Raw genomic sequence first — 25,722 nt, 5'->3', positions numbered from 1 at the left:
GCAGTGCTCTACAACCTGTGTGTGGCACCAGGGCATCTCGGGTGCGAGACGATGGAAGAGCTAGGTGAGTGAGGAGCTTCTTGGAGGAGCAACTCGAAGGGACTGAAGGCTTGGCTGCCCTCTCCATGGGTGGTGGGGTGCACTTCTAGCCAGATGGAGGATAGTGTTGGAAGATTTTCTTTTCACTGCTTTCCTGACCTCAGGCCAACCAAGAGTGAGGCATGAGGAACTATGTTATTTTGGGGAACTATGGGTTCGCTGTTTTTAGAGACACAATAGGCAAAGAATTTGGTACTAACCACAGAGTAAACTCTGCACAAATACTTTTGAACTGAGTTGTGCTTGAAATTGTGATTTTGTTAGGAGCGTTTTTGCTCCTTTGGGGGCTGCAAGGAGATCATAGTCGGGCTACAGAGTCGGTAAGTTCAGAGATGTGATTTGGGGAGGAAAAGAAATAGGGGGGACTGGGTAAAGGGCGTTACAAGGAGAAGAAACGGACTAGAAGTATGAGAATGAGGGATCCGCAAAGGGTGGAGAAAGGCCAGAGTTTTTCATCTGTTCCATCGTTGAGCATTAAATCAAGAAGACACAGCACTGTTACTCCAGTGCTTTCATTGCTAAGCTTTTTACTGAGAGCAGCTCTGAAGGAGCAGGTGACCATGGCCTGCAAATATGACACCTCCTTCCACTGCAAAGCAACTGCAACCAGCGCTGAAGCTGTGGGCCGCATCGCTCAGAGAGATCCCTGATTTCAGACCTTGGGCGTGCCGTCAGGCTTGTCATTCTCGGGACTCATGCCATATCCTTTGCCAATTTTTGTTGCCATCGTGCTTACAAACGCTGAGTCACTAAACTTTACCCAGTGTCCAAGCTGTATAATTCCACGGTGTCTTGGGTGGTTGTATGTCAGAAGCACAAATGACAGCAACAAGGAAAATCTCGCATGTTGTCTTTTTTTAAACGTGTTTTGAGAGCTAGAGGAGTAGCGGAAGGAAGGAAGCCAGATTACAGACAGGAAGCGATGTTAATGAAAAGGAAAAGGGTATTTAATATTAACGTGTGAACTATTTTGGAAGTAAAGTCTATTTTAATACGTGGAGTAGAATATATTTTGAACTTGGGGTAGAATCCCAATTCTTATCCTGTTGGAGAGATTCATGTTTTTGGCTGAATTCCACCCGAATCCAGCTCTGCTCTTTTAGGGATACGCCATGGCTTTCATGGAGAAGAAAATGGGAACCCACCCCAGTATTCTTGCCTGGAGAATCCCATGGACAGAGGAGCCTGGCGGGCTACACTCCACGGGGTGGCAAGAGTCAGACATGACTGAGCGGCTAAACAGAGAGAGAGATGGCTTTCATGTCGTAATTGGAAAGGGAACTAATCCTTATTCAGTGACTGAAGCCGAAACTCTACATTTTTATATATGTTAATCGTGTTAGTGTTCCAAACAACCCTCTGAAATAGGTATTCTCCACGTCTTTTTTTTTCAAATAAGGAATCAAAAAACCAAAATAACTCGTTCAGCGTCACTCATAGGAACACCTGACGAACTGACTAAACCAAAACCTGATTAAGTGACAAGGTGTTCTTTTGGAAGTCTGTTGGCCCTGCTGTTCCAGCCAGTAGGACAACCCAGACAATTAAAAGACTAAAAAAAAATAGATTGGTGCAGTTTCACATTTCCTCAGCAGGATGAATGGTAGAGGAGTTTGGTCCCGAAATACAGAAACTACCAGCTGGCCTGGAGGCCGCGTTCACGCCTGTCAGCCGGGCGGCCGCACCTCAGCGGGCGTTACCTTCTTCGGACTCGGCTGCTCAGCGTCCGCCTGAAAGACGTGGGGTGGCTCTGTCTCCTCCCAGGTGGGAAAGCAGTGGAGAGGACGAGTCAGCCCAGCGGGCCAGGGTCTCCTCTTGGCAGCGTTGCCGCCCGAGGTGGGTGGTTTGTGTCCACTCGGGAGATCTCACCCAAACCCTCATTATGGCAGGGTGCCACATACGGGGGAACCAGGAGCAAACCGCAGCTCTGAACGAAGCCATTACAATCCACTGAGACACGCAAGAGACCTCCCTTCCTTCTTTTCCTGTAAATGTTGACATTGCTTGATTTCCTCAGACAAAGGGCTATAAAAATGGATGGTAGAGTTTTCAGTCTGATACCCCCAACCCTGCAGCCATAATCCCTTATTTGTCATACATTCGAAATTCAGTTCAGTTCAGTTCAGTCACTCAGTTGTGTCCAATTCATTGCGACCCCAAGGACCGCAGCATGCCAGGCCTCCCTGTCCATCACTAACTCCCGGAGTTTGCTCAAACTCATGTCCATTGAGTCGGTGATGCCATCCAACCATCTCATGCTCTGAAATTAGTCATCTTCAAATTACAGAATCTGGCCAAAAGGCAAGATAATCTCAGAGTGTTGGTGATATGTATACACGTAGGAAACAGGAAGAGAAAGGGCTGTTAACGCATGACTGAAAGGAGTTTTAGTAACTCTGGTTAGCTGGTGCTTGTAAGGGTAACCTACTTTTAGGGGGATGGTTTGCTTCTCTTGTAGAGGGTCGTCCCTCTCCCCTCATCTTTTTTTAAAATTTATTTTAATTGGAGGCTAATTACTTTACAATACTGTAGTGGGTGTACATGTGTTCCCCATCCTGAACCCCCCTCTCTCTCCCCTCATCTTTATTGCAAATGCGTTTTTATTTTGAATCTGAGAGGAACCATGACTTCTGTTTGCAGTAAAGCTTACGAAATAGAAAAGAAAGAAGCTGTATCTTAATAGAGGGCTACAGAATAAAAACATGGAACTCAGAAATTTGGCATTCAGTCTGAGAGAAAAAATTTTATTTTCTATTTCTGCCTTAGTTTTCTTTAAAACATTAAGAAAAAACCTTTATTATAGAGAATTTTAAAATTTACAAGAGGAAAAAAAAAAAAAAACTTAAATCTGATGTACCCGTGAGTCACCTTAAACAGTTAACAACTCTTGGTCAATCTTGCTTCATTTATACATCCACCCATCCCTTCTACTCCTAGCTTATTTTAAAGTAATTTCAGGCATTGTTTTGATTTCATCTATAAACATATACATATCATTATGCGAGTAACTCTAATATCATATCCATAAAATTCTTAATAGTAATTCCGGATGGACAGGGAGGCCTGGAGTGCTGCAGTTCATGGGGTCGCAAAGAGTTGGACACGACTGAGCGACTGAACTGAACTGAACGTCATGAGAGACCATTATCACACCTAAAATATTAACAGAGACTACAATGTTATCAAGTACCCGTGTCGCACCTGAAATGCACTAACAGTGCTTACCTACTTATTGGATTTTCAGTCACTGTTCACTGTTTCTGATTCTTTCTTTTTTGGTGATTCTTGCTTGTTTAAGTTTCATCCACTGAATCAGTTATAAATCTCTGGAATCTTTTTTACCCTATTGGTCCCCCTCTGTCTCTTCTTTTCCACTGAAGTTCATTTGTTGAAGGATCATTAGCCCTGAAGAGTTTAGCTCATTTTGTTTATCTCCAAAATGGTGCATACAATTCAATATATTTGTGAGACGGATGCTTGAGAAAGATCCGCAGAAGATTTCATTTGTAAAAAAATGATCAGATCTTTTCTTATGCCATTAAGAAATACCCATCCCCCAACATCGGAAATGAAATCATTTTTTAACGACCTGTAAAGTTCATTTTCCCCATCTGAAGACTTTAGAGTTAGGTAGATCCTTGCTGCTGCTAAGTCGCTTCAGTCGTGTCCGACTCTGTGTGACCCCATAGACGGCAGCCCACCAGGCTCTGCTGTCCCTGGGATTCTCCAGGCAAGAACACTGGAGTGGGTTGCCGTTTCCTTCTCCAATAGGCAGATCCTTTGGAATAATATAATGCAGTGTGTTGTAAAGGTTAAAACACTACAGTCTCTGATAAGAAATTCACTGGAGGTTCACTCTGGGCATGGATCTGCAGTTCACAAAATGCTGTTGTGATAAATTGCTTCATTATGTGGGTGAGAAAACAGCCTCAGAGAAGCGCATGTCATGGGAAGACGACCTAGAGAATCCACATGGAGAAGAGGTCTGGCGTTTCTGACTTGCAGACATCAGGGATCAGGTAGTTCAGGGTCAGCCAGGGTCTGCATTCAGTAGGCTGGGTGCTTAGTCACTCAGCTGTGTCTGACCCTTTGCAACCCTGTGGACTGCAGCCTGCCAGGCTCCTCTGTCCGTGGGATTCTCCAGGCGAGAGTCCTGGACTGGGTTGCCACTTCCTACTCCAGAGGATCTTCCCGACCCAGGGACTGGAGCTGCTTCTCCTGCATTCTTCACCCGCTGAGCCATCAGCTGGCACTCAGGAGCAGCGTGACCTTACACAAGATATTTTTCTCTTTCTTAATCTACAAAATAAGAACAATACTATCACTTGACTCAAAGTATTAGGATGACTAATATATAAATATATAGCTATTATATATCATATAATATCTTAATATTATATTTAATTTATATTTATATGAATAATATACATGTATGTCCTGTGTTAATTTTATTAATTACTACTATTAATCTCCTGAAAATAGAAAGTTGATAGTGTAATACTCATACAAGAAAGTCCGTTGGTTTCTCCTAAGAAAACTACAAGAGAAACAAATCTCAGCTGTTTGGACTGCAGCAGCTTGTTCAGTTTTGCAGTATGTTTCCAATCAATCCATTTTTCTCCCACACTTTTAAAAGACAGAGTGCCAATACCCTGAGAATTTTGTTACATGCTGGGGATATAAGGGAAAAAAACCCATCAGGATTAAGAATCAGTTTTACTGTACTGATATGTTTGGGAAAACCGTAAAATAATTGCCTATATTTTTCTGATAGGAAAACATGTGGCATTTACACCTAGAGTCTATTATACAGAGTGAAGTAAGTCCGAAAGAGGAAGATAAACATCGAACATCAGCGCATATATACGGGATCTACAAAGATGGCTCTGATGAGCCTGTTTGCTGGGCGGCAGGAGATGCAGACGTAGAGAACGTGCCGTGGACACAGCGGGGGGTGGAGACGCTGGGAGAAACTGAGAGTGGCATTGCCGCGTACACATTAGCATATGTGACATTAGGTGGCCAGCGGAGACTCGCCGTATGACACAGGGAGCTCAAATCCACTGCTCTGAGACAAACTAGCAGGAGTGGGGAGGCAGGTGGGGAGGAGGTTCCCGCGGGGGGACATGTGTATACCTATGGCTGATTCATGCTGCTATATGGCAGAAACCAACACAGTATTGTAAAGCAATTCTCCTCCAATCAAAAATAAGTAATCTAAAAATACGTTTTAAATTTACTCATGTCCTTGGCTGTGCCAAGTCTTAGCTGCGCACGTGGAATCTTTGATCTTCAGTGCACCGTGTGGGATCTAGTTCCCCGACCAGGGGTTGAAACCAGGCCCCCTGCCCTGGGAGTGCGGGGTCTCAGCCACTGGACCCCCAGGGACGTCCCCGTTTACGTTTCTCTAATTGGAGATCTTCGTGGGTGATCCACTCTCAATGATAAAAATGAATACGGGGCAAGATAGAAAGTCAAACTGTAGAGTGAGACCATGTGATTGAATGCAGCTGTCGGAAATAAGAAATAGGCGGCAGCATGCAGAGGCCAGTAAACATATCCTGGTAAGACAGACCGTATTCTTGAAGTCAAATAAGGAGTAAAGGAGGATGTTTGAGTTTAGATTTAACTCTTAACCTAAGAGAAGAGGGCGATAAATGGCAGCATCGTGGGGATACTCGAGAGGATAATTATTCTACAGAAGATGTGCACAGTCCATATCACAATTCCCTTGTATCTTTTTTTTTTTCCCCTTGTATCTTTTGATATAGATGCCTTGTTGGAGGAACTGGAATACTCTACCTTCCAGGAAAGTGATGAATACTCAGAGGCAGCTTCTCCTCCCCTGTATCAGCATTCCAGAAAGGAGAGTAACCTTGCTGAGACTTCAAAGGTCCCTTCCGTTCCTGATGACACGAATCCCTTTCCGGTAAGTTTTCATTTATTGAAGTACCTTAAATATTTGAGTGCATTTCTGAAAATTAATTGTATCTCAAATAAAATTTTGTTAAAAGGAGAATCACATATTCAAGAGAGAGAAAAACCTTATCCTGAAAAATTAAAAAAAAATTTTTGTTAAATGATAAAGATGGTTGTTTTTGGAAAGAGGAGGAGCACTGAGAAAAGTGTCATAGAAGAATAAGTCTTTGGAAGCTGTTTTTTTTCTTATGAGGGCCTGGAGCTGGTAGAGTACTGTGTAATTCACTTGGGATATTCTGCTATCACCATCTGGGTATCAGAAGGCATGTTGTAGTTTGATTGGAATGTCAGTCAGTCAGGCCAGAGATCACCTGGGCAAGGCCAGGTGACAGTTTAGCTAAATCTTCTCAGTTCAGTTCAGTTCAGTTCAGTCGCTCAGTTGTGTCCGACTCTTTGCGACCCCATAAATCTTCTCAGGATAGCTTTTTTAGGGTATTCACTTTCTGGCTCTTCTTTCCTGCTGAATATATTAGGAAATTCAATTATTAGTATATGCAGAGGTGAGGAAGCTCTGGGGAACCAACCCAAGAAAACTACACTCAGGAAAGATTATGAATGAACCTCCCCGGAAATCCAGTTTATTGACTTCTGGCTAGAATGTAAAGGGTCAAGCAGAACAGATACGAATAACGTTTGCTGAGATGTGTTGAGATGCATCCCTTCCTATGGATGAGTCTGCATGCATCTGCTTTATAATTAGGAGCTTACTTGGTGAGAATGGATTAGTATAGGAGGGATTAAGAAGGTGCTTTTCATATCTGGTGTTTCTGAACGATGATTTTTTCTTTTCTTTTTGGCCACACTCTTCTGCATGTGGGATCATAGTTTCCCGACCAGGGACCGAGCCTGTGCCTCCTGCATTGGGAGAGCGGATCTTAAGCTCTGTACCCCAGGGAAGTCCCTGAACCGTGGTACCCTGACCCATCCTTGTACACTATAGGAAATCACCAGCAGCACAGACTTGAAACCGGAGCCTGTGGGAAGGCTTCCTCTTTAACTGCTCTTCCTTCCAGCTATGCCTGGACAGCTTTCAGGACACACGTTTCTCTCTTTTCTAGGGAGCCACTGTCTTTGTTCTCACTGTGAGGTATATAGCCATAGACTCCTAACTGGTCCCCTAACCTGCCCCCCCTGCAACTTCTTCTCCAAATTGCCGTCAGGATAATCCTGTAAAACTTAAATCAGATCGCCTCATTCTCCTACTCAGAACCCCGTGAAGAATTCTCATCTCATTTGCAGTAAAAAGCCACAGTCTTTACACTGACCTTATTTATGGGGTGACCATATGTGTTGGTTCACTTGGAAGAACCTGGGTTTTTCCTTATTTTCGTGACATCCTATTATTGACTCTACCTTTTACCCCGGATTTTCCATTTTTTTGGTGAAATTTTTAAAATTAGTAATAGCTTTAAAGTAAACCAGCATGGATTATAAACCCCCAGTTGGTTCTTCTGGCTTCTCTCACAGTCTCCTGCAGTATGTAAAACACATGTGCAGGGAACAGAGTTCCTATTTTATTATTGCTGTTGATCAGCCTCTCAATTCTGTCTGATCCTTTGCAACCCCATGAACTGCAGCACGCCAGGCTTCCCTGTTCACCATCTCCTGGAGCTTGCTCAAACTCATGTCCATCGAGTTGGTGATGCCATCCAACCATCTCATCCTCTGTCGTCCCCTCCTTCTCCTGCCCTCAATCTTTCCCAGCATCAGGGTCTTTTCAAATGAGTCAGCTCTTCACATCAGGTGGCCAAAGTATTGGAGTTTCAGCTTCAGCATCAGTCCTTCCAGTGAATATTCATGACTGATTTCCTTTAGGATGGACTGGATGGATCTCCTTGCTGTCCAAGGGACTCTCAAGAGTCTTCTCCAACACCACAGTTCAAAAGCATCAATTCTTCAGCACTTAGCCTTCTTTTTGGTCCACCTCTCACATCCGTACATGACTACGGAAAAAACCATAGCTTTGACTATATGGACCTTTATCAGCAAAACGATGTCTCTGCTTTTTAATACACTGTTTAGGTTTGTCATAGGTTTTCTTCCAAGGAGCAAGGGTCTCTTAATTTCATGGCTGCAGTCACTGTCCACAGTGATTTTGGAGCCCAAGAAAACAAAATCTGTCACTGTTTCCACTTTTTTCCCATCTATTTGCCATGAAATGATGGGACCGGATGCCATGATCTTTGTTTTGGAATGTTCAGTTTTAATTATAGCTGGATCTAATAGCTGTGGTTAGTCACTAAGTCATGATCGACTCTTGGCAACCCCACGGCCTGTAATCCACCAGGCTCCTCTGTCCGTGGGATGCTCCAGGCAAGAACACTGGAGTGGGTTGCCATTTCCTCCTCCAGGGGATCTTCGCCACACAGGGATCGAGCCTGAGTCCCCTGCACTGTAGGTGAATTCTTCGCCAACTGAGCTACAAGGGAGGTCTAGGGTCTAAGAGATGACTAATGACAATGGCTACTCTCATCTCCTGATCCTGTTAGGATACAATCTAACTGGCAGCACCCTTTGAAGGGCGATACTCAGGGTGCTGGCTGTTACAGCTAGAGCTCGAGCACAGCAGTCAGCGGCAGCTGACTCCTCTGGTCTTAAGTGGTGGCAAGAAAAATGATGAGAGATTTTTTCCCCCTGGCCACTTGTCATAGCACCTCTCGTGCCCTGCTGTGGTCCATGAGATGAACTGTGAGATGCAGAGAATCTCCTCGGGGTCAGAGAGAAATACAGGAAACTGTGGCTTAAGGTCATACACATCTAGCTGAAGAAACAGAGGCTGAGCACTCTTGCCATAGGGTACAGTGTGATCTAAGTGTTCTTGGTAAAGCAGTTTTGTCACTGATTGTATATTAAAGATGTTAGTTTTATTATTTGGTAATGCTTTTAAATTCTGTAATGAACACTTCCAGCAGCATTTGGCTCAAATCCAAACTGAAACCAAAACTACATGTTTAACTGTCTCAATAAAGCTGATGTTTGGGACTCTGGTGGTCCCGCGGTTAAGCATCTGCCCCCTAAGTGGGATCTATTTATGCTAATAGTCACTTTTGAAGTAGATCTTGATGCTTCTTCGTAATGTTTGTGTCTTCTGGTTTTCGAACTGACAATGATGTTTCTACTCCCACCCCCATGTTGGATGGTAAATATTAACAAAGTTGAACAAATACTTTGTGCAGAATACATACCCATCATCATCTCTTCTTTTTAAAAAAGGTTTATGATTTATTTATTGGTTGTGCTGGGTCTTAATTGCTGCGTGTTGGTTTTTTTCTAGTTTCGGGGGGCTTTCTCTCATCAGGGAACATGGGCTGTAGGGAGTGCAGGCTTTAGGATTGGGGCACCTGGGCTCAGTATTTGTCCAAGGATTGAACCCGCATTCCCTGCTTGGCAGGCAGATTCTTAACCACTGGATCACCAGGGGAGTCCGATCCTCAACTTTCTTGAGACAATTAAACGTGTAGTTTTGGTTTTGAAAAGTTAATACTTAAGAAGAATGTGCCAGATGACAATTCAATATGTGAAGCTGCAGGAGGTATGTTTACACCCCATTGTGATACCTTGCATATGGATCAAATGACTCTCCTCAATTAATGTTGCTCATTTTCAATTCTAAGTTTTCTTGTGCTTGTAGCTAAAGTAAACTAGTGATAACTAATTGACTCTTTTTGCAAGCCACCAGATAATGTCAGATTAAATCAGTTAGAGGCCTCAGTTAGAAACTTTAGTTCCAAATTGGTTTAATTGTTACAGCTCATTCAAAGGACCACAGAAAAGTACTTAGAAGTTTATTCTTCTGTCTAAAATGGAGCATCTGATATTGCTAATGCCATTGTAAATTTAGTTGAAAAGTTCAACGATGGAGATCAGTGTTGTTTGGAGGGGGTGGTAATGCTAACACAAAGTTTGACGGAGCACAGCCTACTGGCAAAGCCACTGTGTGGAGCAGATAGGTAGTTGGAACTGGTCGTGATGTGCACAAAATTCATGACTGCATCCAAATAAGCTTCTGTATTCTACCAATCAGAATAGAAACTGTGGTTGTTAAAATTTACAAAGTCTCTCTCTCTCTGTATATATATACACACAATCAGTGGAGAAGGAAATGGCAACCCATTCCAGTATTCTTGCCTGAGAAATCACAAGGACAGAGGAGCCTGGTGAGCTACAGTCCGTGGGGTCACCAAGAGTCAGACATGCCCGAGCGACTTATCACACGTGCACACACACACAATCAGGGTGTGCGTGTGTGTATATATGTTTATATATATATATATATATCATCTACAAAACTTTTGTGACAGAAGCTGTTGTTGAACCTAAAAATATATATTAGCGTGGTTGTATATATTTTCTCTATTCATTGCCTGCCATCAACTGGGTTTTAGAAATATCTGAGCCTCTGAAAAGTCACTTTGTAAAGCAACCTCAATGGAGGCCATGTTATGTGCAAAATCAGTTGGAAATATTTAATCAGATTATTTAATGCATGTAGCATGAAAATTCAGCTTTTGAAGTTTTTAAACAAGTTGCAATCATGTGCAACAAAGTTTGCAAAAAGGAAGTAGCTCAGATTTCTTCTCACAAAAGCCTGGGAGGAAATGAACCAATCGAAAGATGAGCCCTTAAACATTTAATGGCCTAACTTGAAAATCATGTTTTGGAAACATCTCAACTTTGATGGACCTCCTGATTTTAGTTGAGTAAATTTATATTCCCATCAGAATGGGATGAAATTGTGAAGGCCTATGATTTTGCAGTATCTACATTTGATGAAACGTTACAAGGCATCATTTAAGAGCTCTGTCTTGTAAAAATATCCAAGAAAGTTGTGCTGGATGGAGGCAGAAATACCACATGTGTGAAAATATTAGAGCTGAAATATTTACACATTTTAATATAAAAAATAGGATTGAAAATATCTTCCACTCAGCAGAATCTGCTCCAAACTTAAAGGTTCATCACCATCTAGACAGGGAGTATCTTCCCAATTAAAATTATTATGGGCCATGGAGAAACCAGAGAAAGCAATGGCACCCCACTCCAGTACTCTTGCCTGGAAAATCCCATGGACGGAGGAGCCTGGTGGGCTGCAGTCCATGGGGTTGCTAAGAGTCAGACACGACTAAGCGACTTCATTTTCACTTTTTACTTGCATGCATTGGAGAAGGAAATGGCACCCCACTCCAGTGTTCTTGCTTGGAGAGCCCCAGGGACGGGGGAGCCTGGCGGGCTGCCGTCTATGGGGTCGCACAGAATCGGACATGACTGAATCGATTTAGCAGCAGCAGCACCAGCAGCGTGGAGAAACAGTGTCAACAATTTCAGATATATTAACCGTAAAACACAGCTTTACAGAAGACTGCAATTTAATAAAACGTGTAAAAATAAATAAGATCATGTTGAAAAAAGGCATTTTTTCAGAAAAATTTTAGCATACGATGTTAAAGACTACAATGGCCAAGTAGCCAATTAAGATATGCATACATATATCTCAAAAATATTTACTTGTGCCATTTTAAAATGCTCAAGTAATCAATATAAAAAATACAAAAATTTTTTGCTTTCATGTTCATAGCTATGTGTCATTTTTAAATGTTCTATAAAATTTTATTTTGAGTAGAATTAGTTGATAGGTCCACCAATATGATAAAATAAAAATATTGGTCCATAAATACAAGTTTTAAAAATTAAAGTAATATTAGTTATTTTCAGTACTCTCTTTCATTCGCAAGGACTTCCCTGGTGGTTCAGCTGGTACAGAATCCGCCTGCAATGCAGGACACCTGGGTTGGATCCCTGGGTTGGGAAGATCCCCTGGAGAAGGGAATGGCCCCTCCAGTGTTCTGGCCTGGAGAAATCGTCACAAAGAGCCAGACATTACTGAGCGATTTCCACCTCACGTCACTCTCAAAGGTGTCCCAGTCTGAACAATAAAGTAGGTGGTCGCCAACCTGCATGAACTGGGCCCTGACTCTGTTCTTGCCTCACTGGTGCGCTCTGCTCAGGCCACGCTCGTCTCTGTTCCGCAGGTGCTCGACCGCGAAGCCAGTGACACCTGCACGCTGTCCTCATTCCCTTAAGTCCTTGCCCAAGCGCTCCTTCCCCAACCAACATATTGATGAATGCCGTCCCTCCCCCTTTTCTCATCTCCTTTGTTGTTGTTAGTCTCTAAGGGGCGTCTGACTCTTTGTGACCATGGACTATAGCCCCCACCAGGCTCCTCCGTCCTTGGGATCTCCCAGGCAAGAATACTGGCGTGGGCTGCCATTTCCTTCCCCAGGGGAACTTCCTGACCCCGGGATCAAACCTGCATGTCCCGCATCGGCAGGTGATTCTTTAGCAGTGAACCACCAGGGAAGCCCCTTTCTTATCTCCTACCCATCATTAACGCTTGTTACTTTTTTACATACTAATTCATCATCTGTCTCTCACCACCGTAATGTAAGGCTCAGGAGCAATCTCTACTCTTTTTTGTTTTTTGACTCCTGCATCCCTTAGCCCTCACACCTGACAGGCGCTCAATAAATACTTGCTCATGAAATAAACTGCAGGTCAGCTGCCCTTTAGAGTCACTCCTTATTTCTTCCGGTGCCTTAACTTGAACCGCGTGAGACTCTTCCCCGACTCCATCCTGTCTGGTTCAAGGGGCTTCGCCCTGGCTCATGCTGTTTTGTGGTTCTTTTCTGAGAGGGGTGACGTCTCCGTTTCAGTGCTTTGCGGGCGGGGCGGGCGGGTTGGTCCCTGTTATTTGTTCACAAGCCAGCTACTGTGCTGAGAATTTGGCCTTTCTCTATGGGATGGCTGCTACTGCTCTGCCTTGTCAAAGATTTGACATACGCTAGTTATCAGTCCCCTTCAGAAGCTCCAGACATCGTCTAACTCTGGCTGTGGGTAAGTACTAGTATTCTTTTTAAATTTATCTTTTATTAAAAAATTTACTGAAGCATAGTTGATCTCAGAGAAGGCAATGGCACCCCTCTCCAGTACTCTTGCCTGGAAAATCCCATGGGCAGAGGAGCCTGGTAGGCTGCAGTCCATGGAGTCGCTAAGAATCGGATACGACTGAGAGACTTCACTTTCACTTTTCACTTTCATGCATTGGAGAAGGAAATGGCAACCCACTCCAGTGTTCCTGCCTGGAGAACCCCAGGGATGGGGGAGCCTGGTGGGCTGCCGTCTCTGGGGTCGCACAGAGTCGGACACAACTGAAGCGACTTAGCATAGTTGATCTACAATGTTGTGTTAATTCCTGACGTGCAGCAAAGGGATTCCGTTATCATATATGCACATGTATATATATGTATTATCTATTTCTTTTTCATATTCTTTGCCATTATGGTTTATCACAGGATATTGAATATAGCTCCCTGTGCTTTATGGTAGGACTTTGTTGTTTATCCAACATTCAAATAATGAGAAATTCATTCTTTATTCTTCTCACTTACATGTCTTAGGTGCAGCTTGTGTATACTACCGAAATCCAGGGACCCAACGTCTACAGGTATTTTTCTTTTTACTTAAATATTTTAAACATTTTGCTCAGGTGTTTGTTACTAGCATTCCTATTTCCCTCCCCCTCATTCCATGGTCTGTGAGCAGTGGCGGAATTCTGCCAGCTGACACGTGGCAGTTTCTCAGGGAGCCAGGCTTCTAGACGGGTCATCTACTCATCCCTGCGGGTGGATGCTGTTGTTTCCTTTGCCTCCTGACAAAATGTAAACAGCCCGAGTTACCACAGGTGCTTTTGACCCAGCTATTCCAGATACCATCCTTCAGTTCACAAAAGAGGAAACAGCCAAAGAAATGTCAGCAAGATGCTGACAAAATCAGAGCTAGGATCAGGGCTGAACTAAGACAGTGGGTTTCCATGGCAGATTGATGAATATATGCTGTTTCTGTTCTGTTGCTAAGTCGTGTCTGACTCTCTGCAACTCTATGGACTACAGCACGCCGGCTCCTCTGTCCTTTACTGTCTCCCAGAGTTTGCTCAAATTCATGTCCGTTGAGTCGGTGATGCCAATCAACCATCTCATCCTCTGTGGCCCCCTTCTCCTTTGCCTTCAATCTTTCCCAGCATCAGGGTCTTTTCCAGTGAGCCAGCTCCTTGCATCAGGTGGCCAAAGCACTGGAGCTTCAGCTTCAGTAGCAATCCTTCCAGTGAATTTTCAGGGTTACTCAACATTTATTTAGCGGTGGAGGGATTTCCTTTTAATAAAAGTTACATATTGCTGCAGATTCTACTTACTAAATGATCTCTTCTGGCCAAGGCAGAGTTTGACAATCTGAAAAATTAAAGGGCCACTGTTTCTGTTCTCTCTTCAGTTATAACTAGAAATTAAAAAAAAAAAAAATCAGACAGCATTCTGGGAAACAAATCAGAGGGTTTAAAATGTAAATGCTAAAGCTTCACGCTTGGTGAAGAAAACTACACCACATTAACGTGGTTTCAGCATTGCAACCAGTAACACACACGTGGCGCAAAGATACAAGGAGGGCCTGTGCTCTCTTTTGAAGCCTTGGCACAACTTCCCATTTTAGCGGGCTTTCTGTTCGTGTGAGAGTGAAGCCAACTCACTCATACATATCGCCAGCTTATTCCAGTCCTAGGGAGCTGCCTGCTGGGTGTGCCCCTTAGGCCTTCCCGTCTCCCTCCTTTGTAAAAAGAAAAAAAAAAAGCAAAACATTAAGTACGTGGTACACTGTAGCTTCTCAGTGAATATTTAATATTTTTTTATATTGAGGAAACCAAGAAAGACTTAAACACAAGGATATCTGTATGAAACCCAGCCCGGCCAGCGGCCACTTTGCTGTGTACCTGGCCTCGTGACCCGCTGACCGAGCGGCGTCCTAACTCCCGGGCGCCTTTCCTCTGGAGTACTGATCTTTGGGGAGAAGGAAATGGCAGCGCACTCCAGAGTTCTTGCCTGGAGAATCCGTGGGCAGAGGAGCCTGCAGGGCTACGGTCCATGGAGTCACAAAGAGTCGGACACGACTGAGTGACTCACACACACACACAGATCTTCGAGCCAGGAGAGCTGACCCTGCGGGTTGGGTTTTACCGGCTCCAGGGTCCGTAGGCTCCCACCAGCTGCAAACAATGGAAGGCGCTGTGGGGAGACTGGTCCGGGCGGGTGGGGGTGCTGGGGGGAGAGGGGTGCAAGGCAAGGACAGTTAGGGCGTGTGCTCGTCCAGTCTCTCTCTCCACAGCGTCTCTGACAGCAGTTGTATCTCCTATGGCTTCTGATTCCCTCCTCTGCCTGGGAACCTGGGCTCCTGGGGGCTGGTAACTGCCTCTTCGTTTTGTGCCTTTGACCTAATGGCTTCTTGCTGAACCTGATCTCTGGGTTCCCTCAGTGTTTCCTGTTTGCTTCTGAGCTCTCCATCACCCGTGTAATTAAACTGCTGAATTAAATTCCTTCTGCTTACTCTCAGTCTTTGTATTTTCCTGAGCAGATCTCAATCGATGCAAATACCACTACTGAATGATATTCACCGTGTCGTTCTGTGTGGGAGAGTGATATGAAATCCAGGTGACCTAGTCAATATGTAACAGGCTGATCCAAACCCGAGGCTGATAAAATTCAGAGCTCGCAAGGCTTCCATGTACAGATTCAGCGTGAGACACAGAAGCAAGATTCCTGCGTGCTGTTTCCACCGTTGCCTTTGACTTGCTTAAATTAACCAAACATTACTTTCAACCTTGAAAGTATGTTCAATACCAGGTGTGGATATAACAATATGATGGCTTTTAGAAATGTATCTTTTATATGACCCCAAATAATTTTAGTTAAGAATAGGGAGGGACACTTCATAAACACATTGCAGAGGAATAAATAGGGAAAAAATAAAGCCCTTCCCTTGGTAAGTCTTGAACGCAACTTTTATTTTTTTTATGGTTTATCATAGGATTTTCTTTTAATTGGAGGATAGTTGCTTTACAAAGTTGTGTTTGTTTCTGCTGAACAACAACGTGAGTTGGCTCTAAGTATACACGTCTCCTCCCTCTCGACTCTTCCCCACTCCAGCCCACCCCTCTCGATCATCACAGAGCACCGAGCTGAGCTCCTTGTGCTATACAACAAAGCTGGTCCCTTAGAGCACTCGGCCATCCTGACACCCATATTTGTATTGTTAAGACCTCTGCATAATGAAGTTGTTACTGATGGCGTACTTACGTACTTTTATCACCTGGCATCCGTGGTAAAGAAGCCGCCTGCCAGTGCAGGAGACTAAGAGACACAGGTTCAGTCCCTGGGTTGGGAAGATCCCCTGGAGAAGGGCTTGGCCACCCACTCCAATATTCTTGCCTGGAGAATCCCATGAACAGAGGACTCTGGGGCAGGGGGCGGGGGTTAGAGTCCATGAGATCACAGAGAGTCAGACACAACTGAAGCGACTTAGCAAGCATGCATCATCTTAGAGATGGAAGGAGAAATCAAAGGAGCTCTGATTTGAGGGTTTCTCTCTTTTCAGGAGCGTTTCCTGTGGTGAAGTCATCATCGACGCTTTAAGAGGTCTTTCATTTCTTATTTAGAAGTTGATACTGTTGACTCAGTTACTCCTAGGGTATCATGACAACGATCTCTCTTTCTTTCTACACTGCACTAGGCGCCTAGTTGGGAACTAGTGAGAGGGCCTCCCCTGGCAGGCAGTAGGGCTTGCCCTCCCAGGGCAGGGGCACGGGGCTGATCCCTGGTTGGAGGACTAGGATTCTGCATGCTACACAGCACAGCCAAAAAAAAAAAAAAAATGAGGGGAACAAACCAGTGAGAGTCCTTCACTAAGAGCGAGAAGGCCCATCTGTGCGGTGAACAGGTTTTTGGATTATACAGGGCCCCTCGAGACGCTGCATTTTTTCTATGCTGGGACACAACAGAGAGGTGTTCAGTCCTGCCATATTGTATTCCTAAGTACCTGCCTGTGGCAGCAGTTCCTGAGGGATTAAGACTGAAAAGAGTTGTGTGAGAGAGAGAGCTCCTTTGCACTTTGTTGGAAACCTCCAAGGACTAAATCCGTTACTTGCATACCTGACCATTTTTGTTCTTCGATTAACTACCCGCCTCCAAAAAAAAATCAAACCCAAATTTGTGTCTGGCAGGAAGCCATATTGTAAATAAAGGACAAAGTCTTTTAAGAGGGGAAAAGATCCACTTTCCTCCTACATTTTCCTTGTTGTTAGATGTTCAAACGTACGTGAGCCACTAGCAGGACATGTTGTACCCAAGAGATGGTCTTTTTTAGTTAAGAGAGGAAGATGTCCATCTTTCTTCTACTTTTTCCCTAGTTGATAAATACATAAAATAAGTAAAATAGTAAGATGTTTGTTGTCATGTATGAAACACATTTAGTGAATGATTTAGAATATTTGACTTGATGGCTTTGTGTGTGTGTCTCTCTCATACACACACACATCGTCTGGTGGGTTGTTAGCTAAGCTTCTTGATTAACTTGATGACAAACACTACTCCAGATTCCGTTACTTATATCACCCCATAATTCCACTTCTCAGAATGTACTCTTTGGAAGTAAAGGTATCAAACATTTATTTAGCAGTGTTGACTACAACAGTGAAAATCAGAAACAATCTAGGTGTCTAACAATAAATGATCGGTTTAATAGATTATAGCACATTATGCATTTGAAAACTGTATAGCCTTTATACATCTTTCAAAAGATAATTTAGTGATAGAGAACACAAGCTTAGCAGTCTGCAGGCCCAAACCCTGTTATTTGCCTTTTGTATAGGGTAGAGCAAAGGTTTTAACGTCCATAGGCCCTAGTTTCTTCATCTGGGGGTAGTACTGCTGCTGCCGCTAAGTCGCCTCAGTCGTGTCCGACTCTCTGCGACTCCAGAGACGGCAGCCCACCGGGCTCCCCTGTCCCTGGGATTCTCCAGGCAAGAACATTGGAGTGGGTTGCCATTTCCTTCTCCAAATGGTAGTACTACTTACCTCTTATTTTTTTTGTGAGGATTTAAAGAGAACCCATGCAAAACCCTTTACAGAGGCCTACTGTTATATACCGGAGAAGGCAATGGCACCCCACTCCAGTACTCTTGCCTGGAAGATCCATGGACGGAGGAGCCTGGTGGGCTGCAGTCCATGGGGTCACTGAGGGTTGGACTCGACTAAGCGACTTCACTTTCACTTTTTTACTTTCATGCGTTGGAGAAGGAAATGGCAACCCACTCCAATGTTCTTGCCTGGAGAATCCCAGGGATGGGGGAGCCTGGTGGGCTGCTGTCCATGAGGTCGCACGGAGTCAGACACGACTGAAGTGACTTAGCAGCAGCAGCAGCAGGGTTATATACACATTCAATAATTGTTAACTCTTATGGTTGCAAAGGATAGATAAGGATGTGAATTAGGGGATGGAAAAATGTTAACTTGAAGAATGTTAACATGAAGAAAACCAGTAATATTCAAATTTCCTAAAATCATACACAATCACAGAAGAGTGTAAAAACATAAGCCATCGTGTCTAGGGTGTTCAGTTCAGTTCATCAGTCGCTCAGTCGTGTCTGACTCTTTGTGACCCCATGAATTACAGCACACCAGGCCTCCCTGTCCAACACCAACTCCCGGAGTTCACTCAGACTCACATCCATCGAGTCAGTGATGCTATCCAGCCATCTCATCCTCTGTCGTCCCCTTCTCTTCCTGCCCCCAATCCCTCCCAGCATCAAAGTCTTTTCCAATGAGTCAACTCTTCGCATGAGGTGGCCAAAGTAGTGGAGTTTCAGCTTTAGCATCATTCCTTCCAAAGAACACCCAGGGCTGATCTCCTTTAGGATGGGCTGGTTGGATCTCCTTGCAGTCCAAGGGACTCTCAAGAGTCTTCTCCAACACCACAGTTCAAAAGCATCTATTCTTTGGCGCCCAGCCCTCTTCACAGTCCAACTCTCACATCCGTACATGACCACAGGAAAAACCATAGCCTTGACTAGACGGACCTTTGTTGGCAAAGTAATGTCTCTGCTTTTCAATATGCTATTGCCTCTCAAAAGGAAGAGAATGTGTGCTTTTATTTTTTTCTTTGTATTCCGCTTCAGTTTTAAAATGTTCTACATTCAACATTGCTCATTTTATACTGAACATAATTTTTCATAGGAATCGCAATATTGTGACTATGTTAATGTAGTATCCTGAAAGTTATTTAATGGAATCACAGTTGATGAACGCGTGTGTGCATCTAAGCTACACATGTACGTGAGAACAGCACTGTTGAGGCCCAGCCTGCCGCTCCTGCTGTCTCGTCTGTTTCTGTCAGTGTCTCTTTCCTAGTATAGCTGACCTTTGTTTTGAAAATATAACTTCATACACACAATTATTTTATGAAGTCACGTATGTAAAAAGTCAGAGAGGTATCTTCTGCTTACTATTGTGTATACACCTAAAACTGCTCTGAAAAAGTCTTTAAAAAAAAAAAAAAAATCAAGGCAGAGAATTCCCTGGCTGTCCAGCGCTTAGGACTCCGTGCTTTCACTGCCAGGCCGCAAACCAAAAAAAGTTAGACAAACCGGATATATCCAGGGTAAACTGTGAGACCACCTCCAGCAGCGTCTCTCCTCCCACCACCTACTTACCAGCTCAACAGGTTACTGTCCAGTCTGTCTTCTTACAGATCTTTGTGTGTGCAGCTTCAGACTTATGTATCCGTGTTTCTAAAATGATGCCAATGGAAGGATAGTTTTCATATTGTTCTGAGCCTTGTTTTTTTAAGTTAGCAGTATAAATTAGAAGTCTTCCTTAGTTCATATAAGTCTGTTGACTTTTTTTTTTTTTTAGCAGCCACAGGGTATTTTATAGTGTGGGTGGACCATAATTTATTTGACTCTATCTCCATTTAGTTTTAATTTGCTCATAAAACTATACTGCTTTTGTGTTTCAAGGAGTGTCTTGGTGCATGTGTCTTCATAGATATGTCCAATTTTTCTGTAGGATCGAGTCTCGGAAGTGAAATTGCTGAATTGGTCTAGTCTTAGTCATATCTAAGGCCTTAGTGGGTCTAACCAGGTGGCACGGTGGGAAAGAACCCACCTGCCGATTCGGGAGACACAAGAGGAGCAGGTTCAGTCCCTGGGTTGGGAAGATCCCCTGGAGGAGGGCATGGCAGCCCACTCCAGTGTTCTCGCCTGGAGAATCCCATGGACAGAGGAGCCTGGCGGGCTGCAGTCCGTAGGGTCCCACAGAGTCAGAGATGACTGAAGCGACTTAGCGCGCATGCACAGGGCTAATAGTTAGAACTGCATTTTCTGGTATTTTAGGCACGGTCTAATGCTTATTTGAGTTTTGGTGTGTTAGTTTGATTTTTTTCTTTCCTCCTTACAGTGAGATTCGAGACCCAAAGGAATCGCCACCAGCTTCTAAAACCTCAGCAGCCTCACAGTTGGATGAGCTGATGGCCCAGCTGTGTGAGATGCAGCATCAGGTGAGCACAGTCCTGTGACGCAGCCCGCAGGGCTTCTCCCTGGGGACCTCCGCCCTGCCCTCCCGCTTTAGAAACTCTCCCAAGTCCTTACTGATCCTGCCGGACTCAGTTTGGCTCAGTGGCTGAGCTCACTGAAGTGTAGCTGGCTTGCAGCGTGTTGCATTTGTTTCTGGTGTTCAGCAGAACGGTTCGGTTCTGTATCTCCATCTCTATCTCTGTCTGACTTCTTTCTGTTAGAGGTTATTACAAACTACTGAGCACGGTTCCCTGTGCTGGGCAGTGGTAGGTGCCTGCTGGTTGTCTGTTTCATGTATAGTAATGTGTCCATGGTAATCTCAAACTCCTAACTTATCCCTCCCACCCTTTACCCCCAAGTGTGCTAAGCAGCTTCAGTCATGTCCGACTCTCTGCGACTCCATGGACCGTAGCCCACCAGGCTCCTCTGTCCACGGGATTCTCCAGGCCAGAAGACGAGTGCTTGTCATTTCCTCCTCCAGGGATCTTCCCGACCCAGGGATCGAACCCTTATCTCTTACATTTACTGCAGTGGCAGGCAGTTCTTTGTCATTAGCACCACCTGGGAAGCCTTTTACCCCCTTGGTGACCATACTTTTTTTTTTTTAGTCTATGGGTTTATTTCTGTTTTGTATTTAAGTTTATTTGTGTTGGGTGTTTTCAGACGTCTTATCTGGATATAAAAGACTGTGATACAGGTTCTGATTTCAAGGGGCTTGGAGTGTGCTTGATAAAATGAGACAGAAGACTAGGTGACATTTATTAGACTAAAAGACAGACTGTTTGCCACTAAAGCTGGATAAAGTGTGGAAGGGCTGTTAAAGAGGCCTCCCTGAGTTAGAGGAGACCCACGGCAAGCTGGAGCATAGCAAGGGAGAGCAAGCGTGGCTTTGGAAGGAAGGATGAGTCCTGAATTCTTACAGAGAGAAAACCCATCCCTCTTGGCCTAGCCTCTGGGCTTCCCTGGCGGCTCAGTTGGTAAAGATACGCCTGCAAGGCGGGAGACCCGGCTTTGATCCTGCATCAGGAAGAACCCACTCCAGTGTTCTTGCCTGGAGGATCCCATGGGCAGAGGAGCCTGGCGGGCTGCAGTCCACGGGGTCGCAAGAGTTGGACACGACTGAGCGACTAAACCACCGCCACCACCATAGTTGACCAACACTGTGGTGATTTCAGGTGCGCAGCAAAGTGATTCAGTTCTGTACACACACGTATCCTTTTTCAAATTCTTTTCCCATTCAGGTTATCACAGAATATTGAGCTAGAATTCTTAAGGTAGAGAATCCAACCATTCTGAATTGGTTGGGGTATTTGATATGCACACTTGAAGTGACTATGAAGTAATTTCAAGGCAGTGTATAAAAATGTGTGTGATTTGAAGGGCAGGAATCATCTCTGTGGCTCACCTTTGGCTTTCCAGTGCTGTTTTTGATGCATTATGAATAATGCATATTATTACAAAGACAATGAATAAATATTAGAAACAAGTTTTTTTAGTATTTGCAATAAAGCTGAGCGCATTCCTCATCACACTGTCTATCTGAAAATTGTTGTTTAGTTGCTAAATCATGCCAACTATTTTACAACCCCATGGACTATAGCCCACCAGGAGCCTTTGTCCTTGGGATTTTCCAGTTAAGAATACTGGAGTGGGTTGCCATTTCCTTCTCCAGGGGATCTTCCCGACTCCAGAATGGAACCTGCATCTCCTGAAGCAGCAGGCGGATTCTTTACCACTGAGCCACCAGGGAAGCCCATACCTGAAAATACTAGGAAAAAAAATAATAAACTACATTAGCAGTTTTAATTGTGTGATGGTTTAAAATTGATTTATCATGTGTCTTAGTTTATTTACATTTAAAATTTATGTTTGTATTTTGAATTAGCCATACCTTTACACTATTAAAAAATCCAGAGCACAACAGCGTACAGTGAAGTATCCCCAGCCATCCAGTTCTGCCCCCTGGAGGTATTCAGTGTTTTCTATTTTTCACATAATCCTTCCAGAAGCACTCTGAAATATACCAGCAAATAGATGTAATTGTATATATAGACACAGACACATTGCTGTGTTTTTACTTAGTTACTTTCAGGCCTTTTCGATGTTAACCTTTAGAACACGAATCTCTTGAGCATTAACTAACATTATATAATAGGAGAGGAAGGAAGTGTGTCAAATGATAAGTTTCTTGAAGGGAAATGAGCATTTTGGCTTAGTGAGATAGTGGGAGGTTGTCCCAGGCAGAGGCCTGAAGGCAAAGGGGAACAGATCATTTTCTCGGGAGACTGCTAGGAGCCTGGCTGGCTTTACACAATGGGGGCTTTTTACTGAGCAATCAAAGATGAAATTGGAAAGGTGAAGTGGGGGCGTGGATGGGAGCCGCAGCGACCATCTGGTGCTGAGGCTTCAGCGCCGGAGGCCGTGGAGAAGTGCTGCAGCCCTCTGGCCCGGAAGCTGCGGTACTCTGGAAACTGGGAGTTGAGAGAGACGAGTTGGGCAACTGTTCTGTCGTTTGAAGTCTTCCCTTTGAATGTTTTATCACAGCTGCATTGGAGTTTCTCTTTACTAAATCCAACCCGTCACCAAGTTTTATCTGACCACCTCTGACCACCTTCTCCACCATCACTGGCCCAAGTCATCTCTGATCCCAGCTGGTTTGAAAGTCTCCTGCCTAACGAGCGCCTCTGACTCCTCTTGCTTTGTCCACACCTAATTAATTCCTCACTCAGCTACCGCAGGGATCTTGTGAATCAGATTCTTTCCCTCTCATGCTTGAAGTGCCCTAATGGTTCCCTCACCCTTGGAATAAAACTGGAGCTTTATTAAATAATAACAATTATTTATTTTTATTAACAAAACCAAAGCTTTATCCTGCGGGCTCTGTGTGATCATCGCCTCTTTTTTCATGGTTTTCTCCTGCCTCACTCATCCTCACTCGCTCTGTTCTAACCTACTGATCTCTTTACTTTTTCTGTGCCAGACTATCTCATTCCTCTGGGCCTTCCTTCCCTATAGAATGCTGTTCTCACAATTGTCAATATTTCTGTGTCTCAGTAAATCACTCAAATATCTGCTCAGGTATCAGCTCCTTAGCCTTCTCTGATTGCCCTCATCTGAATCCATTCTTCCTCACCATCCCACTCTCTTTTGTCTCAATATATAATCCATATCTCTAACCTGACATCTATTATTTCTTTAATTGCTTACTGTCTATTACTCAGAGAAAATAAATTCCATGAGGGCAGACACTAGGTTATTGCTCTGCACCTCGAGCCTAGAGCAGTGAGTGGCACAAACCAGCTGCCCAATAAACACGGCAACATAAATAAATAAAAAGATGAATTGTTGACCTGCAGTCATCATACGAGATAAGGTGTCATCTTCCTACATTCAGTTTCCAACTGCCAGAAGAAATCTGCAAACAGGAAGACTAGTCAGAGTTCATTCAGCCTGCGGAACTTAGAATGAAAGGGATATGAAAGCATTTTTTTTTTTTTTCGGTGTTGCAATGTTCGATTCCTCCAGCGCCTTGGAGGAAGTTCAGGGAAAGACTAAGAGGCCATGCAGAAGATGCCAGAGGATAACTCTCTTTGTGGTTCTCTTCTTGGTGCAGGTTGCAGCGAAAGCAGATGCCAGCAAGAAACCCGCATCCGACAAGCAGGATCACAAGGCCTCCCTGGACTCCATGCTGGGGGGCTTGGAGCAGGACTTGCAGAACCTGGGGATTGCCACAGTACCCAAGGGCCACTGTGCCTCCTGCCAGAAGCCGATCGCTGGGAAGGTGGGACGGGCCAGGACACCGATGCCATGGCCATCCATGTCTGTGTGTGTGTGTCGGTCTCCACCCTCCAAGGACTGCTCTTTCTTCTTATGACCTAGGACAATTCAGTAATACTTACCGACCCTTCACAGTGCTCCGGGTGTGGAACTAAGCACTGTACAAGTCTTCTTTTATTTAATGGTTGCATTATCCCTTCAATTCTGAATCAGGAAGATCCCCTGGAGGAAGGCATGGCAGCCCACTCCAGTGTTCTTGCCTGGAGAATCCCATGGACAGAGGAGGCTGGTGGGCTACAGTCCATGGGGTCACAAAGAGTCAGACATGACTGAGTGGCTGAGGGCACACACACGTACACACAGCCCTTCAATGGTTACAAGCTCTTTGTAAAGATGAGGAAACTGAGGGCCCAGGGTCATTAACTGACAGGTCCAAAGTCTAGTAAGAGGTTGATGTAAGATCCAAACCCAGGAGATTCTGGCCTGAGAGTTTGAGCTCGTAACCGTTTTCCTCTACTGCCGTATGGAGAATAATTTTCCCTCTGCTCCCTTGGTTCAAATCTTCCCAGTGCAAAGTGACTGATTATTCAGCCAATCCCAGCGTCATAGCATGACCACAAATTCCTGCTTGGGCACCATCCTTCATCCAAGGCATTATAAAGGGCGTTGAGACCTGACTTTCCACAGGGTGTGAGATGAGGTGTCCAGATCAGAGGAAGAAAAACTGTCATTGGTCTTCTCCTGTTCCCAGGATCCCTTTCAGGCCAAGCGCGTCGTCCGTCGCCGCTATGCTCTATTCCGTGTCTGTAATTTTCTGGGGCAGTAGAGCGGAATGAGCATTTATTCAGTCAGGAAAGCCAGCAGCGTGCCATTATCCCTGAAGTATGGACCACAGGCGGAGAAGGGCATGGCAGCCCGCTCCAGCGCTCTTGCCTGGAGAATCCCAGGGACAGAGGAGCCTGGCGGGCTGCAGTCCATGGGGTCGCAAAGAGTCGGACACGACTGAGCGACTCACACACACACACATACCCATGGACCACAGGCCGCGTGAGCGCACCCGAGGTCTTGGCCTCCGTGTGGCCTAACTGCACGGGGTGTCGTTTCCATGGATGCTGCTGGAAGAGCACGCCCCAGAGTCGTGCACACTGCGGACCCCGAGTGCCCGCGGCCCCACGCCAAGCTTTGCTTCGCGCTGCAGGTGATCCACGCGCTGGGGCAGGCGTGGCATCCCGAGCACTTCGTGTGCGCCCACTGCGAAGCGGAGATCGGCTCCAGCCCCTTCTTCGAGCGGAGCGGCCTGGCCTACTGCCCTGACGACTACCACCGCCTCTTCTCCCCGCGCTGTGCGTACTGCGCCGCCCCCATCCTGGACGTGAGTGAGCCCCGCTGCCCGCGCCTTCGTGCAGTTTTTGTTAGAGCCC

The 25,722-nt window shown here is 44.8% G+C and overlaps 1 protein-coding gene across 1 annotated transcript in view; it reads left to right on the top strand.

Annotated features, from left to right (window-relative positions):
• Positions 1–25,722, top strand: part of LPXN (leupaxin) — a 39,628-nt gene continuing 13,906 nt past the window's right edge. The window contains exons 1-6 of the mRNA XM_068989125.1: positions 1–64; positions 5,871–6,028; positions 13,533–13,579; positions 20,409–20,508; positions 24,138–24,305; positions 25,500–25,673. Coding sequence (XP_068845226.1) covers positions 52–64; positions 5,871–6,028; positions 13,533–13,579; positions 20,409–20,508; positions 24,138–24,305; positions 25,500–25,673 — 660 coding nt within the window. The 5' untranslated portion in view covers positions 1–51. The remainder of the gene's footprint in view (positions 65–5,870; positions 6,029–13,532; positions 13,580–20,408; positions 20,509–24,137; positions 24,306–25,499; positions 25,674–25,722) is intronic.

The sequence above is a fragment of the Capricornis sumatraensis genome, chromosome 16 (genome assembly GCF_032405125.1).
Source record: "Capricornis sumatraensis isolate serow.1 chromosome 16, serow.2, whole genome shotgun sequence".
Lineage (NCBI taxonomy): Eukaryota > Metazoa > Chordata > Mammalia > Artiodactyla > Bovidae > Capricornis > Capricornis sumatraensis.
This window is presented reverse-complemented; position numbering and strand designations above follow the sequence as displayed.